The sequence below is a fragment of the Lampetra fluviatilis genome, chromosome 16, assembly GCF_964198595.1.
Source record: "Lampetra fluviatilis chromosome 16, kcLamFluv1.1, whole genome shotgun sequence".
NCBI classification, from domain to species: Eukaryota; Metazoa; Chordata; class Hyperoartia; order Petromyzontiformes; family Petromyzontidae; genus Lampetra; species Lampetra fluviatilis.
Window position 1 is genome coordinate 280,373 of NC_136290.1, and position 19,215 is coordinate 299,587.

The 19,215-nt window shown below is 44.6% G+C and overlaps 1 protein-coding gene across 1 annotated transcript in view; it reads right to left on the minus strand.

Moving 5' to 3' along the window:
* The window catches only part of AMPD1 (adenosine monophosphate deaminase 1), a 30,998-nt gene extending 23,709 nt beyond the window's left edge, over nt 1–7,289 (minus strand). The window contains exons 1-5 of the mRNA XM_078863502.1: nt 7,210–7,289; nt 5,313–5,547; nt 4,719–4,983; nt 2,811–2,976; nt 1,436–1,652 (exon numbers count right to left, since the gene is read on the minus strand). Of these exons, the coding sequence (XP_078719628.1) occupies nt 1,436–1,652; nt 2,811–2,976; nt 4,719–4,983; nt 5,313–5,547; nt 7,210–7,225 (899 nt within the window). The 5' untranslated portion in view covers nt 7,226–7,289. The remainder of the gene's footprint in view (nt 1–1,435; nt 1,653–2,810; nt 2,977–4,718; nt 4,984–5,312; nt 5,548–7,209) is intronic.
* Between the last annotated feature and the right edge of the window lie 11,926 nt (nt 7,290–19,215).

Here is a 19,215-nt window from a genome sequence, read left to right on the forward strand (position 1 = left end):
ATATTTGACAGTACATGGCCCAGTCCATCGTCCCTTTGATGCGGTGAAGTTGTCCTGTCCACTCAGCAGAAAAACACCCCCAAAGCATAATGTATCCACCTCCATGTTTGACGGTGGGGATAGTGTTCTTGGGGTCATAGGCAGCATTCCTCCTCCTCCAAACACGGTGAGTTGAGTTGATGCCAAAGAGCTCCATTTTGGTCTCATCTGACCACAACACTTTCACCCAGTTGTCATCTGAATCATTCAGATGTTCATTGGCAAACTTCAGACGGGCATGTATATGTGCTTTCTTGAGCAGGGGGACCTTGCGAGCGCTGCAGGATTTCAGTCCTTCACGGCGTAGTGTGTTACCAACTGTTTTCTTGGTGACTATGGTCCCAGCTACCTTGAAATCATTGACAAGATCCTCCCGTGTAGTTCTGGGCTGATTCCTCACCATTCTCATGATCATTGCAACTCCACGAGGTGAGATCTTGCATGGAGCCCCAGGCTGAGGGAGATTGACAGTTCTTTTGTGTTTCTTCCATTTGCGAATAATCGCACCAACTGTTGTCACCTTCTCACCAAGCTGCTTGGCGATGGTCTTGTAGCCCATTCCAGCCTTGTGTAGATCTACAATCTTGTCCCTGACATCCTTGGAGAGCTCTTTGGTCTTGGCCATGGTGGAGAATTTGGAATCTGATTGATTGATTGCTTCTGTGAACAGGTGTCTTTTATACAGGTAATAAAGCACTCCCTTTAAGAGTGTGCTCCTAATCTCAGCTCGTTACCTGTATAAAAGACACCTGGGAGCCATAAATTTTTCTGATTGAGAGGGGGTCAAATACTTATTTCCCTCATTAAAATGTAAATCAATTGATAAGATTTTTGACATGCGTTTTTCTGGATTTTGTTGTTATTCTGTCTCTCACTGTTCAAATAAACCTACCATTAAAATTATAAACTGATAATTTCTTTGTCAGTGGGCAAACGTACAAAATCAGCAGGGGATCAAATACTTTTTTCCCTCACTGTATATAATTTTAGTTTAACACATAGGCTTTCACGACAAATATTATCCATAATTACATGTTTTTGGGTTATTATTGCTTAAAAATTGGACTTTCTTCACAATTCTTGCTATCGCCCAATGACGCTGGTTGTAATCACCAGAAACACGTCGTACTCGAATTGTAAATGTTATGGGTTTACTCTCAAACACATCGGTGTGCTGAAGTAGTAACTAATTTTCACGTTTTGTTTAAGTGACAAACCTTGCTAAATTGGCTGTGTCGGTTGGTGGCGGGTTTAACGACACATTCATATTTATGCGATGTAACCAAAAATGAAACCCCCTTTATCATGGATAAATAATTTCAGTTATCTTGAAAGATGTGGTTCTCGTGAGAGGGGCAGCTGCCATACGACACAGTGGGATGGTAGCTGGACGCACGTTGGCCCGTCAGCGATGAGCGTGAGCAGGAAGTTCATGTCGTCGATGAAGGTGTCAATGTCCGGGTAGGGCAGTGGGTGCAGTGCCTCTTTATCTCCAGCACCGCCACTGGAAACGTGCACCACACCGTCCCGCGAGGTGACCTTGTAGCCCAGGTCCTCCGGGATGCCCCCCAGCGACAGGGGGTCCTCTCCCTTCTTGGGCGGAGCAGTGAACACTGTGGGTGGGACAAGTTGGTGGCTGGTTTGGCCTCGACTAAGGGTGGAAATTCTGCAAGGCCAGTCCTCATGGCCACACTTTACCATGCAATTGCTCCAGCATCCATATCCCATCGACCCACACGACTGTGCAGTACACCGAATCTAAGTTGTACTGCTTGCAGCTCTAAGTTTGGAGCCTGAGGTTTTTTTAAAGATACATTTCAATAAAAAATTTCCCGCCAAATAATAGTCGCTATTTTGTTAATGTTCAGTACCGATTTGTTACCTACTATGGTTGTGGATATTCCATCACTACTACATGATGAAACACGTTGAGATTTGATATTTGAATCATCAGCATCAGCCAGGAGTAAAGGGCAATTCCAGAGTGACAGTCAAAGTCAAAGGGCTGCTTTTAAGTTGAGCTGCATTCGAATGGAGAAGTAAAACCACGAATATGCTTGGCACAACAATGTCATTTTAGCTGCCATGAATCAGCTGTGTTACTAATCTGAGGAGGCATTGAAGAGGCATTGAAGAAGCTTGGTTTTCCTTTCAATGCCAAAGCCGTCTTCTTTAAAACTGAACAATAATTATTCTAGTAAAACACACAAACTCAGCCGAGATCGGAATCCCGCTGCCGTCATATGTGGGGTGAGCACCCAGTTCCTACCACACTGAACACAATGGATTTGAATGTAAAGCAGTCTTTGTGATTGATGGTGCAGCACTCACGGATGCACACCAGTCACCTCCCTATCTCTCTTATATGCCGAGGACTTTATCAACCAGACTGCCTGGTTTGTCTCCTCTACACTATGCTCAACCACCGCACTGCTTCTTTCTTCCTTGCTTCCCTTTAGAATTCCCTCCCATTGTATATTTTCCTACGTTTTTAGAACCTTGCTCAGTGTAATGAATGTAGTGTTGTTTGTTATTGGCCGCAAATTATTTTTTGGGCATTTCGTCACGTGCTCAGCAGCCATGATACAAACTCTCGTTCTGTACGTGAGAAGGGATGCTTGAGCGGTGTTGTGGGAATCATACATCCGCTGGCTGTATCAGAGTCACGATGCCCCTGCCTGTGTAGTCCCAGTGCCATATGCCAGGGCCTAGAGCCACGATTCTCCCAATCCGATAGAAAGGAACCAACAGGGGCCACCACAATAACTCACCGGGCAGAACCTGGTCACTGTCGTGCCATGCTTCTCCTTCTATGGTGCGCAAATAACGCGATGTGGTGCACGGGAAGCGCTGGAAGGAGAGGCGCATATACTTCTCACGGATGAGCAGTGCGCGGTACAGGCCCTGGCCTGCCTCTGCCAGGTCCTCCAGAGTCACCTGCATCGCACATGGAACAGAGGTCCATTGGGCCTGGGATAAGACTGCGGTGAGGGCAGGTCCCAGCACGTGAGCACTAGAAGGGTAAACATGTCATGATTAATGTTAAAGTTGATGTGCATTAGCTTGGCAGCACCCACATATTGAGTATACGTCTGGCCACACCAAAGAAAAACTTTGGTAGATGTCTGGATCTCATCTGGTTCCTACATTTTAGTGACGTAGATATCGAAGCGAAACCACCACCAGAGTTGGCGTAGACCCTGAAACCTCCACCGCGAGAAGGCACTAATTGCACGGCACATCCGGGTTTATTTGCACAAGGGACGCTAAGAGACAGTGTCTCGAGCTCCAGAGTACCATCGATTATCCTCGAAACGAACAGGCCCCTTGCACTATCCCCCACTTGAAAGGAGGCAGATTAACTTTGACGTCAGTCCTAAAACTCTCGAGCTCATACAGATCAGAATCGGCATTTAGGTTACAGGAGGAATCCGATGAGGTAATGAAGCTCTTTTTCACAGATGTCCAGTATGGGTGGTGCAGCGAGTTACAACAGCAGAGAGTGCAACAAGAACACCACGATTGGAGTGCAGAATAGAGAAAAAGGTAAGCAAGTCACTAAAAGTAAATTAAAAACTGCGTATTGTATAAGTCCGACTTAGCAATTTTGGATAAGGCTAACTGCCCATGAATAGCAAATGGGGCAGGAGAAGAGAGAAGAGGTTCCAATGGCTCACTGGGAGCCGGGCTCACATGAAGGGGTACGGCAGTGAGAGTTGGGGACCATCGGTCTCGATTGGGTGTCGCTATACCAGAGAGGTCCAGACTCGCCGAACGAACGTCCTAGATTCTCAATATCCTGGCAGGTGCGATAGCGACAATAAAGTGGGTTCTCGATGCGTGGTGTGCAAGTGACGAGTTGTTATCGGTTCAAATAGCGGCTGCATCACCACCGCCATTGCAACACCACCAACAACAACAGCTGGTGCCATGCATGGCATCACTCCCCCGACTGTGCTGCCACAGCCCTCGCCCAGCACGGCAGGCGGCGGTGTCACCTCTCACTGGCCCCTCGGCCTCACGTCACGGGATGCCAAACTAGAATTCCGCCGTGCGCCTGCTACCCCCCCGGCCCTCTTCCACCCTCTCTCCCGTCTCCCCCGCCTCTCTCCCGTCTCCCCCTGCCTCGTTTCCCAAAACGCTGCCCCCTAGCCCCCCACCACTCGGCTTGTTAGTGCCTAGGTGTTGCAGGCTGCAACAAAAAAAATCAGCCATTGTGAATTTCATGCAACTTGGCAGAACCACGAAATTAGAACTGTGGCAGGGGCCGGGAACCTGCGGCTCCGGAGCCGCATGCAGCTCTTTAATGATCGCTTTGTCACGTTATTTATTAAGGAGCACTGTCGCGTATTCAGGTCCATTGCGGCTCTTGAAATATTCAGGTTTTTGTTCACCGAATTCGAAAAAAAATTATATTGTTGTTATTTTGGTTGCCCACCACTGCCCTATGTGTTCCTCCAAATTCTCGACTCTGGCTTCAAAAGGATTTACTGTAAATGCAATTGTTACAATCAGTGCCAGCCACTCACATACTGTATATATAATTGTATCTGCGTAGATTCAAAGCCATGCTGTGAATGCGATGGCTCAAAGATTAACGCAGGGATTTTGAGCCCCTTGAGAGAAACAAAACCCCACACGCAGCCAATAAGAAACACATGACCACGCAAAGAACTCACGCCTGCAGCGTAGTCCCCCATGACAATCATGCGTTGGAAGTCGGGCACGTCAGAGTAGGCTGGTTGCATGGCCAGCATTTGTGGCACATCGTTCGCAGGCGAGTGCGGAGACGTGCCGGGGGAGTGCGCGGCAGAAGAGACGGGAGAGTGAGGGAAGGGAGAGATCGGAGAGTGGGGGAAGTTGCTGGGCGACACAGGCCGGGCCACGCCATCTGCGCCAACAATGGTCACTGAGATGGTGTGGGTCCGGAGAAGTCTCTTCTTTCTGCAGCAGAGAACAATTCAGCCTTACAAACTGTTCCGTAAACCAAAGCATGCGCATTTGCTTGCAAGTGAAGCGAATATCACCCACAGACAATTTGAGGCTCAAAAATTCAGTAATATCGTGTTAAATAGTCAAAACAATATCATAATGCTGAGGCCAAAACATTTCCATGGTTGCCGAGTGTAATACTTACTGCCTATTTAAATATCACACAAGGAATGGATGTATTTTTGTAAAAGCCTGAATGTGAAGAGCAGATGCTTTAAAAGGTCTCGCAGCGGAGGTGAACTATGGGACGCAAGCCGCGTCCCCTCATGCGGCGCTTGCACCTCTTTCCCACGGCATCGGGGTCGCTCTCCTTCAGAAGCTGCCTCTCCTTGGCCTCGCGGTGACCGATCGGGCAGTGCTCAGGGACGTCAAATATAGAGATCTCCTCCTTTGTGTCCTCTGCTCCGAAGGCCGAGGCGAAGATGTGCTCGGCGCGGGCGCGCATTTGCTGCCCGAGCTTCTGCGACTCGGCCTTTGGGAAGGCATTGTGGGGCTCACGGGCCCCCGCTCCTTCTCCTGATGGATCGGCAGACAAAGGAAAAATGAACTTTTAAGCCTTATTTAAAAACAAACAAACAAAAGGTTTTTATTATGCAAGTTGTTGTTGTTGTCCATCCCCAAAGTTTTTCTGAAGCAGTGAAAGTTGGCGAGTCTGAACCACTTTAAAATTAAATTCGAATTTTGCTTTCACCCCCATACGGAGCTCATAATGATGAAATTTAATAACATAACGGCGGGTTATTAATCCTCTATTCTTGCTCATGAAAATATTGAACAAAGCGGCAACCCCGAGTTCGCTTCTTGCTCACGGCCAACACCAGTCCATGATGTGGGGTGTAAACATCACCATTGGGGAGACAAAGGCGGCCGGGCGTGGTGTTGGCCACCCACAACACCCTTATGTGCCGTCCCGGCCTTCATAAGTGCTCCTCGCTAACAGCACTTGCTCATCCAGTTTGTTAAAGCTACACGGGGGTCTTTGTGTTACCAACCTGGCGACCAAAGTTCAATTCCCGCTCACTATCAACACCAGCGACAATTGTCTGAATGGGACCTGGGCTTCCCCTAGGCCGACTCAGCCTCAAATGAGTATCTGGTGCGGTGTGTAAACATCGCTACTGGGGAGACAAAGGCGGCCAGGCATGTGCCGTGCTGACCTTCATAGGCGTTGCTCGCTAACAGCACTTGCCTCAAGAGCATGTTAAGGCTACACGGGGGATCTTTGTAGTTGGGGTGTGTGTGTCTTTGTCTGTGTTCGTGCTCCCGTGTGTGAACAATTGTGGTGGCTCATTACCCCCCTTCCGACGACAAGCTCGCATCAGGACTCAAGGTAAGTGAATATAAAACAGCTTTTTTCTATTTATGTTACTTTATTTAACGTTTTATTTACTATGCAGTATATATAATTTCAGTTTTACATGCAAATGTACAATATTTATTATAAAAGAGTTTAACAATGCTTCCCTTTTTGTAGAACCGTAACACACGCCATGACACTGACCGTATGTGCATTTAAATAAAGTGCATTATTGTGTTCCGACTTACGAACCGTTTGATGTACGAATGGGTCCCAGGAGCGAATTGGGATTGTAACTTGATGACTGTCCTATCTTATGAAAGCTCGTATGATAAGTGTGGATGTTTGTAAGTCTGGGAATACATATTTAGCCATTTGAGTTCCACATAAGAACATCCGATTGGTAGGGTAATTAACTTAAAATATCGCACCATGATCACAACGCAGGCGTGTCTTACACTGCTCTGGGATTAACAATCAATTGTTTTAAACCATTCCGTTAAATTAAGCTGAAAATATTGCGTCTGAATTTTAACGGAAGCGTTCATAAAAAAAAGTGAACGCAAATTACTTTGCTCGCAGCTTGCTGTGATATGTCCAGTGACGCATCTACTCTTTTTTTGGCGGAGGTAAACACATCACGCCACGTATAGAGTGCAGTGCAATTCAGGACACGTTATGGAGTATTTAGTATTGGGGTGGTGAGCAGTACTGCCCAATCTTGAACTGTACGTTCATATTCAACTCCACTGTCGCATGCCATGGATGAAAAGTCAGACACACTGAAAGTTACAGACGGTCTAAATTTTGCGCTATTTATAACTCTACAAATATTCCACCCATGTTGTGTTGGGCGCCCGAATCGAGCGACGTGACCCTACCGGCTGAGTGGAACATCGTCTCTCGTTTGCGTCCAGGTGCGTGTGGATGAGTCGAACCGCTCCTGCGCCGTGCCTCGTGCTCGCAGGTTCAGGCGCCTGTGTGCATCCCAGCTCAGCACACGGGCCTCTTGAACCCCCCTCACACGTTGCCGTGCTCCAACGGGGTCCTCCCTCCCCACGTGAGGGGCCATGGCTGAATGTCATAAGCACGCAGATAATAATAGCCGCTTCCATGCATCCGACATGCGCGTTTATTTCGAGTTCGTCCATACTCCATGGCAAGGCTGCTGTGTGTGAGCAGCAGTCAAAAACCTGTGGACACTGGGAGTTACATTATGCCGTTTTGACATCGTTGCATTTTATCCACATCCACTAGAGTGAGGTCACACTGAAAGACATGGGTTCTTCAGGCTTGCATTCTTCTGCTGGCAGAATTTTTCTAAAAATCGCATTGGTGAACGATCCGGAGGAAAATGACGCTACATTCTAACTTTTGATGTGTTTTGTGTTCACAAATCAACTGCAGATGATTCAATATGGATATATGATGCAATGAAACGCCTATTAACTGCGATAAAATGGCATCCCCATTGCGAATTAGCAAGTATGTGTGTATGTATGTATGTTGACCTTTCGCACCGTATGTAGCCAACCGTGCTAATCGGAGGTGCGGGATAAGTAGAGCTCGTCATCCCCAAAAAATCGTCTCATGGTAATTGCAGAAAATAAGATAAAAGTCATAAAGCTTCTATTCTTTGGGTTTTTCGGTAAAGTCACGTTTCGATCGCAACACAAGCGACCGACCACCTGATGACGGTCGCTTGTGTTGCGATCGAAACGTCGTGGTTTTTGTTTATTTTTTTATTATTATTTTTGAACCTATCTACGTGACTTTACCGAAAAACCCAAATAATATTAATTCCTGCAGTCACGAAAGCTTCAAGTCAAGATTCATACAGCTCCTATCGTTAGTTAAACAAGGATATCAGGAAGACTGAGTGGTGTTTACATTGCCCGTCAGTAACTTATGGTTAGTTTGACAATAGTACCAACATACTAATGCCACAATAGACAAACCTCTTTGGCTCATATTTGCAAATATTTCTACGCTTGATAATAAATATAAAACACCGTCACCAATCGTGATTCATTCTAACGGCCAGATGAAACATCTGAGTCACAGTGCATGATGTACACCGCGTACAATACAAACCTATTTCCTCTAATGTTTGTGGTTCCAGTCATTGTGCTTCATATGTGTGCCTATATCTGTGCACCAGACCTTTGTAGGCTCTTCAAGATCTCATACAGCATCCACACTCTACCAGCGACTTGAAAATCAGGCTCGGGTCCAGACCGAGTATCTTATGTCCTGTTGCCTTGGGTCATGACTATGCAAAGTGCTTCGATTTATAGTGAGGAAAAAAGTATTTTATCCCCTGCTGATTTTGTACGTTTGCCCACTGACAAAGAAATGATCAGTCTATAAATTTAATGATAGGTTTATTTGAACAGTGAGAGACAGAATAACAACAACAAAATCCAGAAAAACGCATGTCTAAAATGTTATAAATTGATCTGCATTTTAATGAGGGAAATAAGTATTTGACCCCTCTGCAAAACATGACTTAGTACTTGGTGGCAAAACCCTTGTTGGCAATCACAGAGGTCAGACGTTTTTTGTAGTTGGCCACTAGGTTTGCACACATCTCAGGCAGGATTTAGTCCCACTCCTCTTTGCAGATCTTCTCCAAATCATTAAGGTTTCGAGGCTGACGTTTGGCAACTCGAACCTTCCGCTCCCTCCACATATTTTCTATGGGATTAAGGTCTGCAGACTGGCTAGGCCACTCCAGGACCTTAATGTGCTTCTTCTTGAGCCACTCCTTTGTTGCCTTGGCCGTGTGTTTTGGGTCATTGTCATGCTGGAATACCCATCCACGACCCATTTTCAATGCCCTGGCTGAGGGAAGGAGGTTCTCACCCAAGATTTGACGGTACATGGCCTCGTCCATCGTCCCTTTGATGCGGTGAAGTTGTCCTGTCCCCTTAGCACAAAAACACCCCCAAAGCATAATGTTTCCACCTCTATGTTTGACGGTTGGGATGGTGTTCTTGGGGTCATAGGCAGCATTCCTCCTCCTCCAAACACGGCGAGTTGAGTTGATGCCAAAGAGCTCCATTTTGGTCTCATCTGACCACAACACTTTCACCCAGTTGTCCTCTGAATCATTCAGATGTTCATTGGTAAACTTCAGACGGGCATGTATATGTGCTTTCTTGAGCAGGGGGACCTTGCGCTGCAGGATTTCAGTCCTTCATGGCGTAGTGTGTTACCAACTGTTTTCTTGGTGACTATGGTCCCAGCTGCCTTGAGATCATTGACAAGATCCTCCCGTGTAGTTCTGGGCTGATTCCTCACCGTTCTCATGATCATTGCAACTCCACGAGGTGAGATCTTGCATAGAGCCCCACGCCGAGGGAGATTTACACTTCTTTTGTGTTTCTTCCATTTGCGATTAATCGCACCAACTGGTGTCACCTTCTCACCAAGCTGCTTGGCGATGGTCTTGTAGCCCATTTCAGCCTTGTGTAGGTCTACAATCTTGTCCCTGACATCCTTGGAGAGCTTTTTGGTATTGGCCATGGTGGAGAGTTTGGAATCTGATTGATTGATTGCTTCTGTGAACATGTGTCTTTTATATAGGTAACAAGCTGAGATTAGGAGCACTCCCTTTAAGAGTATGCTCATAATGTCAGCTCGTTACCTGTATAAAAGACACCTGGGAGCCAGAAATCTTTCTGATTGAGAGGAGGTCAAATACTTATTTCCCTCATTAAAATGCAAATCAATTTATAACATTTTTGATATGCGTTTTTCTGGATTTTGTTGTTGTTATTCTGTCTCTCACTGTTCAAATAGACCTACCATTAAAATTATAGACTGATCATTTCTTTGCCAGTGGGCAAACGTACAAAATCAGCAGGGGATCAAGTACCTTTTTCCCTCACTGTATACTGCTAGCTGCTTTATCACTTGACGTTATCATAATGTCTTGTTAATCATCGGTATGGATCAACATTGTCAATAAAGCTACTGATTATTTTCCTATGTATTATATAGTTTTCTGTCAAACTCGGATCCATATCTAAGAGAGGGTCCTTGCTTATAAACAACTAGAACTTTACTATAATTGGTTCAAGCCTCTTTCTGCTGTACGTCAAAACCAGACCAGAGTTTGCTTGTATTGTAACAATGATGTTGTAATTATGCATTCTCAGAAGGCTGTGTGGCTGATTTGATGTTTAAAAATACTTGTTTTTGTAATGTTGAGTGATAGATGCGTGAAGGAGGCAGATTTCATATTTATAGCAAGGCAGTCTGGCCTGTTGTCCTTAACAGCTTTGGGAGCTGTGTGAATCTTGATGGTGGAAGGTGAATGTTGTTTTTTTGCAACTTGACATCGTCAACTTTAGATGACATTATGTATGCCACCTGTCAGCAATCTGATACACAGCCCCCCACATTTTATCCCAGACAGTGCTGGGCAGCATTCAGTGCTAAGCCAATTAATATTTGCGCCGACTTTCGTGGTCAAACCCACAACAACCAACTCCATCAGATCGTCTACCTCAATGCCCAAGTAGAATTGAAAGTGGCTGAAACCCCGGATGCAATGCCCAGGATCTGAGAGCCCTGGCTCAGTGCCCTAACCTATGTCAGCCGACGCCATCTCCTGCCACCGTCAAACGTGAGGCAACTCGGGTGTATGGCAAGACATTTTCTTATTCGGGCTTCACACGTGTTCAGTTTTTTCGTTGGAGGTTGAAAATAAAGCAATTAATATCGAATACAAAATAGGCACTGATAAGCTTGAATGTAAAAGTGCACACACCCATGTGTCGCTATTTATAGTGCACAAAATGCAGCAACATACAGTAACACCAGCTGTGTATCCTTCAAGTGGAAAGGGTTTGGAAGAAAACGTGGCTACCGCTCTTGAATGTCTTTCTACAGAAAGAAGTGTCTGCAGCTCTGAGTTTATTGATCAAGTAGAATTGTGATCCAGTAATTTGGAGACATATTTATGGTTAGTAGATTATGCAGGGATGCAGTAGTAATGTATACGAGACAGACCAGATGCAGGAGGGCGAGATGCTTGCTACTCTATAGAAAATGTTCAACTGAAGCAAATGTTTTTAATTGTCATGTTGGTGAATATATTTTTTTATGTTGTTTAATGTGAATGTTGGTGTTGCGACAGAAAACTGGTGACCCATTTCAGAATCAAATCCAGATTTCGAAAGTCAGGAACCAGTGATCGATTCCAGTGAAATTCCAGCTATGAAAGCACCGATTGGCACGCTTAAATGTATGCATCGCACTGCGGTCGGTTTAAGAGTATAATAATATACTTCATAGGTTAAGGCACAGCCCTGAACTTGCTTAATTAGAGCGCAACAGGATATTTGCTCGACTCTACCACACGTTCTCTCATATGCACGGACAGGCCACCATTCGTCAATCTCTGGCAGCAAGGCTGGGGCCTATTCTTTGGTTCTTTCGGTAAAGTCACGTAGATAGAGAAAATAAAAATAATAAAAATAAAGTGAATAAAAATATCACGACGTTTCGATCGCAACACAAGCGGTCGTCATCAGGCAAATGAGTAAACCCTCCCCGTAGAGGTGGTTAAATTTTGACTTATAACTGTTGTGACTGTAGGAATTCATATTCTTTGGTTCTTTCGGTAAAGTCACGAAATAACTTACAACATTAACAACATTGCATTTTACTATATAAACATCGATAACCTTTCTAACACGGTTAACATAACGATACAATAAACTGTTATAACATCAACAACCTTGCTGCGTTCACCTCTGTTAGGCACGCTCCATTATTGCGTGCCTCCCCCTGCTGCTGCCACTAAACGCTGGGTTTAATTTCACGGGGGCGGATACCACCCGCATCATAAACGAGGGTATCCACCATATCAGACATTAAGTTCTCTGTTCGTCCTGTAGCTGCTATAGATTTAACGTCCATGAAAATGAGCGCAAAAATCTATTTTGCAGCCAATTGGCTGGAGTGATGTCATCACTGCCAACCGCTGACATGCAGCCCGTGTCTGCGAATCGCTTGCACCGAGCACAGGAACTTCGCTTTTCCTCACTACGCATTTTTGTAGCGTACACAAATCACTCCCTGCTTAGATTTTTATACTAATTTCCACTGCCTTTTAGTAATTGTAGTTTGCTATGTGCTCATGCCTCTGCTCATGTTATCCAGGACCAAAGGCCTGAGTACAGAAAATCTTAATTCCGAAAATGAAGTGATTTTAGTATTCAACGTATTTGTGTCGTGATAAAAGCGAAGTTTGCAGCTAATTCGCACGTCAGAAGTTGCTCCACCACCAGCCAAAGGGCTACATCAGGGATTTCAGCGCCGTTACTGAAGCACCACGCTTCAGCGATAAGAATATGTCAAAAGCATAGTCAATGATGCTATCGTGGATGAAGACTACTTTGTGTACGGTGGAATGTGCATTTGGTCGGCCAATTGTAATGCCTGGTGTTGCAGGATCGACATTGTTGTTTATGGTGAAAAGGGATGGGATTTTAAGAGGCGGCTGGTGAAGCAGTGAGAAGGAAAGGGTGTTCACTGATCGCTTTCTGCCACCGCTGCAGCCGTGTTCATGGTTCCAGTAGACGAAAGGCAGGCAAGTTGCGGGCCAAGGTGGAGGGCGACACTGAGACACGCAAACTGCAGATCACAGCGACGGTGGCAGTCCACCCACCGTCATTGCTTCGGTCGTCCCTTGTCCGCGATAGGAATAGAAATTAGATTCAATTTGACCTGATCAGTATGGGAATTTGCCTCTGGCCTCAGGTGGCAGGAATACATTTGTACCGAGATCTGGAGGCATTGTGCTGGATTATGTTATGCTGTATTGTGATATATTGTGTTGCATTGTGTCGTATTGTAGTGCATCATACTGTACTGTGTTATGGCGTGTTGTATTGTGGTGTATCGTGTTGCATCATGTTGTGTCGTATTTATTTTGGTGGAAAGTGGCTAGAAGCAGACTGGCAGAGGAACAAAGGTAAATAACAATCACTTTGGATATGTTGGGTATATTTTCTCATTTGTACCAGAATGAAAATGATTCTCACTTTTATTCACAGGCCGTAAAAACAGACAGACGACGATCTTTGTCTAAATGATCTGCCGGGCCTCCTGGACTACTCTGGACTGCTCAGACAACAGGGAGGCTGGAATAGGGGGGGGAGGCTTCCAGCCTTCACGTGTTTACCCACGTGGCCCTGGGCCTAATTTATTTTATTATTATGACGCTTGTTTAGCTAGGTGAGCCTCTCACCTACTCATGACTCTTTTTGAGGAGGGTCCTGACAATTATTTTTTGTTGCAGTCGAGAGGCTTGTTGGTATGTTGAACTGCCAACTGAGTAATTGTCAGGTAATTTTTTTAGTCTTTTGGGTTGTTAGGCCAACACCAGTTCCATTGTATGTTGTTTTAGCTCCAGTACCGAGAAAACGTTTGTGAACCCCAATTACAATTATGGAAATTCCAGTTTTTTACCATGATAGATTTATTGAATAAAAACCGTCTTTTATTATATATTAGCAGGAAGTACCTGGCGTTTCCCGGGTCTTAAAAATAATAATAAACTACTCTTAAAAATCCAACAGCAGTGCGTACTGACTGTGGTGGTACCTGCTATGATTACAGCAGTGCATACTGTGGTGGTACCTGCTATGATTACAGCAGTGCATACTAACTGTGGTGGTACCTGCTATGATTACAGCAGTGCATAGCGACTGTGGTGGTACCTGCTATCACTACAGTAGTACATGCTGACTCTATAGCAATATTTATCAACAATATAGCACAAATTAGTCACCTGACAGAGTTGCGTGGTGAGGCCTAGTCCCGTGCGGTGGTACTTGCTATGATTACAGCAGTGAATACTGACTGTGGTGGTACCTGCTATGATTACAGCAGTGCATACTGTGGAGGTACTTGCTATGATTACAGCAGTGCATACCGACTGTGGTGGTACCTGCTATGATTACAGCAGTGCATACCGACTGTGGTGGTACCTGCTATGATTACAGCAGTGAATACTGACTGTGGTGGTACCTGCTATGATCACAGCAGTGCATACCGACTGTGGTGGTACCTGCTACATCTAGCGACTGTATAGTAGTAATAACTGCACGCATCGGGGTGGGGGAGACATCACACAGTGAATAATTTACCTGAGTGTATTATATAGCATTTTTAACGCGAAAGAAAATGCCCCCCCCCCACCAAAGGCGCGTGAGTTGGTATGGTCGTGCGCGCATGATAAATAAATGAATAACAAGTAAACCCGTAAAAACAAAGTTTTTCACTATAAATTCTTTATATGCGTGGCGGCTAGAGTCCTCTCGTCCTCTGGCTTGAGATGGCTGCCACCTATGGGTCAGATGATTGTCTGCCACCATTAAGCAATTGGTAATTAAATATTTAATTTGTTTTCCCTAAACAGTGTAAAATTTTGGATTTTTTTTTCACGAAAATTAATCGTCACACACAACGAGTCTGTGTGGAAAATGTCAGCTCGATTGGATCACGGGAAGTGGGTTAAAACACGAGCGAAAGATTTGCACGGTCCTAAGCAAGCGAACTTAATATAAAGGATTTAAAAATATATTCGCCTGTGGAGGACGCGGGGATCGATCCCGCGACCTTTGGCATGGGAAGCGAGGGCGCTACCAACTGCGCTACTCCGCCACGGCCTGTGGAGGGGTTACGCTCTGGGCTCTTACACTCTGACGTTCAGCCAAAGCCATGAATAAGTTCTATTTGAATATATGTAAAATATTTTTGTTTTGCCTAAAACGTGTAAAATTTTGGGAATTTTTTTTCACGAACAATCATTGTCTGGCACAACGAGTCTGTGTGGAAAATGTCAACTCGATTGGATCACGGGAAGTGGGTTAGAAAACGACCGAAAGATTTGCACGGTCCTAAGCAAGCAAGCAAGCACGCAAGCAAGCGAACTTAATATAAAGGATTTAAAAAGGTATACTGCCTATAGTGCTAGCATCTAGCGACTGTATATATTAGTAACTGCACACATCGGGGTGGGGGGGACATGACACAGTGAATAATTTACGTCAGCGTTTAGTGTATTTTTGGCATTTTTAATGCTGCATTTTTATAGCATTTTAACGCGAAAGAAAATGTCCCCCTGACTCCCACCGAAGGCGTGTGACTTGGCATGGGCCGTTCCCCCCATCAAAGGCACGTGAGTTGGTATGGAAATGCACGCGTCATAAATTAATAAGAGTCTTCTGCCGTTGCCGATCATTGCTACAACGCTGTGGGTTCCCATGAGATTGTCTTTTCCGAGACCAAGGTGCTCTGCAAACCTCCTGGCTACCATCAAAGGTTTGTACACGAAGCCATCCAGATATACAAACACAGACATAACTTCAACCGTGACGATGGGTACAAACTGAGTAATCATTTGAAAGATGTTATTAACCATGTAAAAAAGTTTTAACTACACATATTTGTACCATCTTATTCGACAGGTACTTTTCTACTTTACCGAGTGTTAACATCCCCAGCGTTTAACAGTACTGCTTTTTGTATTTGGATTTTCAGCCAACACCTGTTTAGGTCGAGGTACACCGATTGTTCTCTTGCACAGGTCGAGGCATACCGATTGCTCTCTTGCACAGGTCGAGGTATACCGATTGTACTCTTGCACAGGTCGACAATCACCCCCACGTTCCATTCCCTGGCTACCATATTCAGATAAGCCCCTCCCCCCCTTAACTTGTATTTAAGAGCTTGACTCTTGGAATTTCGCCTCACTTGAGACAGTAAATCTAGCTGTGACGGTCCCACCTGATGACAGAGACTTGTGTTGCCTCCGAAACGTCGTGATTTATTATTTTATTTCTATTATTTTTTCAATTATATTATTTATTTTTTACCTACGTGACTTTACCGAAAAACCTAAGAGAATGAATAAATAATAGTGAAGCGCACAAACATCGCACAAAATCACTAATTAAACTAATTTAAAGTTGACGGATATAGAAAAGGAATAGCGCTTGCTGACCGCGGGGCTTACGGCATGGTACCTGGCTATTTTTTTACGAGAACCCCACCGTTGGAGAGCCAAGCGCGTGACCACACACAATCCCACACACAAACCCACAAACCCACAATTTTTGACTTTTTTATATATATAGAAGAAGAAGAAGATAGATATAGATAGATAGAAGATAGATAGAAGATATATATAGATAGACGATAGATACAATAGGGTTGATATTAGCCAATTCTACGTCTTTTGAAACTAAATTACGTATGAATTAAACAAACAATGAGTGATTAAAGTTCGGGTATCTGAAAAGTAAGTGAACCCCTGGTTTCATAGCTCAATTAACAGAATAGTTAGAATCAGGTTTTAAAATTAGGTAGATCTTCAGGGGTGAGTTTGGAAGGACCTACCTTGTTTCAGGTGTGTGGAAACAAGTCATGCCACGATCAAAATACATCTCCGAGGACCTCAGAAAAATAATTATTGATTCTCATCAGTCCGGAAAGGGTTACAATTGTTTTTAAGGATTTGAGGCTCCAGCATTCCGTTGTCAGACAGATAGTCTACAAATGGAGAAAGTTGAAAACCACAGTCACTCTCCCCAGGAGCAGTCGTCCTACCAAAAGCTCTCAAAGAACAAACTGGAAAATCATTAAGGAAGTCACAAAGAACCCCAGAGAAACACCCAAGGATATGCAGGCCACTCTCGCCTTGGCTAATGTGATTGTTCATTACTCAACTATCAGAAAAAGACTGAACAAGAATGATGTTCATGGAAGGATAGCAAGGAGAATACCTCTGCTCTCCAAAAATAACATTACTGTCTACCTGAAGTTCACCAAAGAGCACATAGATGATCCACAAGACTTATGGAACATTATTCTTTCGACAGACGATTTAAAGGTTTTCACCAAACGTTATGTTTGATGAAAACCAAACACTGCTTTCGAACAGAAGAACCTTATCCCAACCGTCAAGCGTAGTGGTGGCAATGTGATGGTTTGGGGCTGCTGTTCTGCTGTTCTGCCTCAGAACCTGGACGGCTTGCCGTCATTGACACAACCATTATTCATGGTTGTGTCAATGACGGCAGAAGACTCTACAGGAGAATATCAGGTCATCCGTCGATGAGCTGACGCTGAACCGAAAATGGGTCTTGTAGCAAGAAAATTAGCCTGAAGATACAAGTAGATCCACAAAAGAATGGCTACAGAAGAACACATTTCACGTTTTACAATGGCCAAGTCAAAGTCTGGACATAAACCCCATCGAAATGTTGTGGAAGGACTTGAAGCGAGCTGTTCATGCAAGGCAACCCTCAAATCTCACCGAATTGAAGGAGTTTTGTAAGGAGGAATGGGCCAAAATTCCTCAAATTTGATGTGAGAGACTGACCAACGGTTACCGGAAACGCTTAGTTGCAGTCATTGCTGCTCAAGGGGTCTCACCAGTTATTGAATCTAAAGGTGCACATACTTTTTCACACGTGATTATTGAATGTAAAATCATTTGAGGATAGATAAATGTTGAAAGAGTATCATGTTTACGTGGCATTTGTTTAATGAGGTTATCTTTATGTATTATTTGGACATAGGATTTTCACATATTAAAACAAAAATGCATTAGATCTTAATCTAAGGGGTTCACAAACTTTTTCTCGGCACTGTATGTATGCATGTTGAACTTCTTTCTCACCACTTGTAGCTAACCACGCTAATCGGAGGTGCGGGGAAAGGACAACAAACTGAACACAAAAAAGCAGTTTTATAAAGAAATGAATTTTCAATCTATGGGAGGAAACCAGAGAGGAGAATGTCCAGACTGCACACGGAAAGTTACCCACATAGCGAATCTAACCCTGCTCCTCCTTGCTGTGTTGTATAAGTGTTACCGCTGCACCACCCTGCCGCTTGCTGATACGTGAACTTGTGCAAAAATGCACACACGTGTGCAAGTAAAAAAAACTGTCAGATGCTTAAGAGAGCTCATGGCAGTAGCTCAGCTTTCCTGTCCATCAGCAGATTCCAGGGACTGTTATTGATGATGCCTTATAATAGCCCGGAGTGGCACCAGATGCGTGGACTAAGTGCACTGCAGCCAACTACATGCGTGTAAAAATGGGTCTCCAAGCTAGAAAACCTTCCACCGAAAAGCGTCCCCTGGCTCCCATTATCACTGCTGCTGTGGAGGAAATTACCACAGCTGCTGTGCAATGGATAAGCAGACACAACGAGTTCACCTTCATGTCCAGGGACCATGCTTTGTGTTTCATAGGATATGGAATCACTGAACCACTTTACACAATGTACAAATGTATAACTTGAATTAGCAATCCTGATTTTAAGCTTTCGTGACAGCAGGAATCCATACTCTTTGGTTCTTTCGGTAAAGTCACGTAGGTAGAAAAATTTAATAAAAAATTATATATCACGACGTTTCGATTGCAACACAGCGAGAGAGCTGTTACAAGAAGAGGTTATACATGTTGGCGAAGGGCAAGCAGCGGGGTCTGAGCTGGAAAGAAATTCCATCCCCACACGCAAGCACGTCAGTTGTGTTAATGGGGGCGATTAGGGAGATAAAGATTAGGGAGAGAGTTTAGCATGAAATGAGCTTCCATCGCCGCATAAAAGTATCGTCCTCACATATGCACACAACAGCAGTGTTAATGGGAGATTAGCACTATGTTGATGGGAGAGATTAGGCAGAGAGATTAGCAAGTTAATGTCATGTCTATGTGTAACACAAGCTGCAGCGCTGCCAACTGCGCTGTGCTCTCAAGCGCGTCAACGCAAGATAACCACCGCAACGGTCGTCGCTCCAGTGAGACACACAGCCCATCACACAGCCAACACCATCGATACATCGAGGCTAAGGG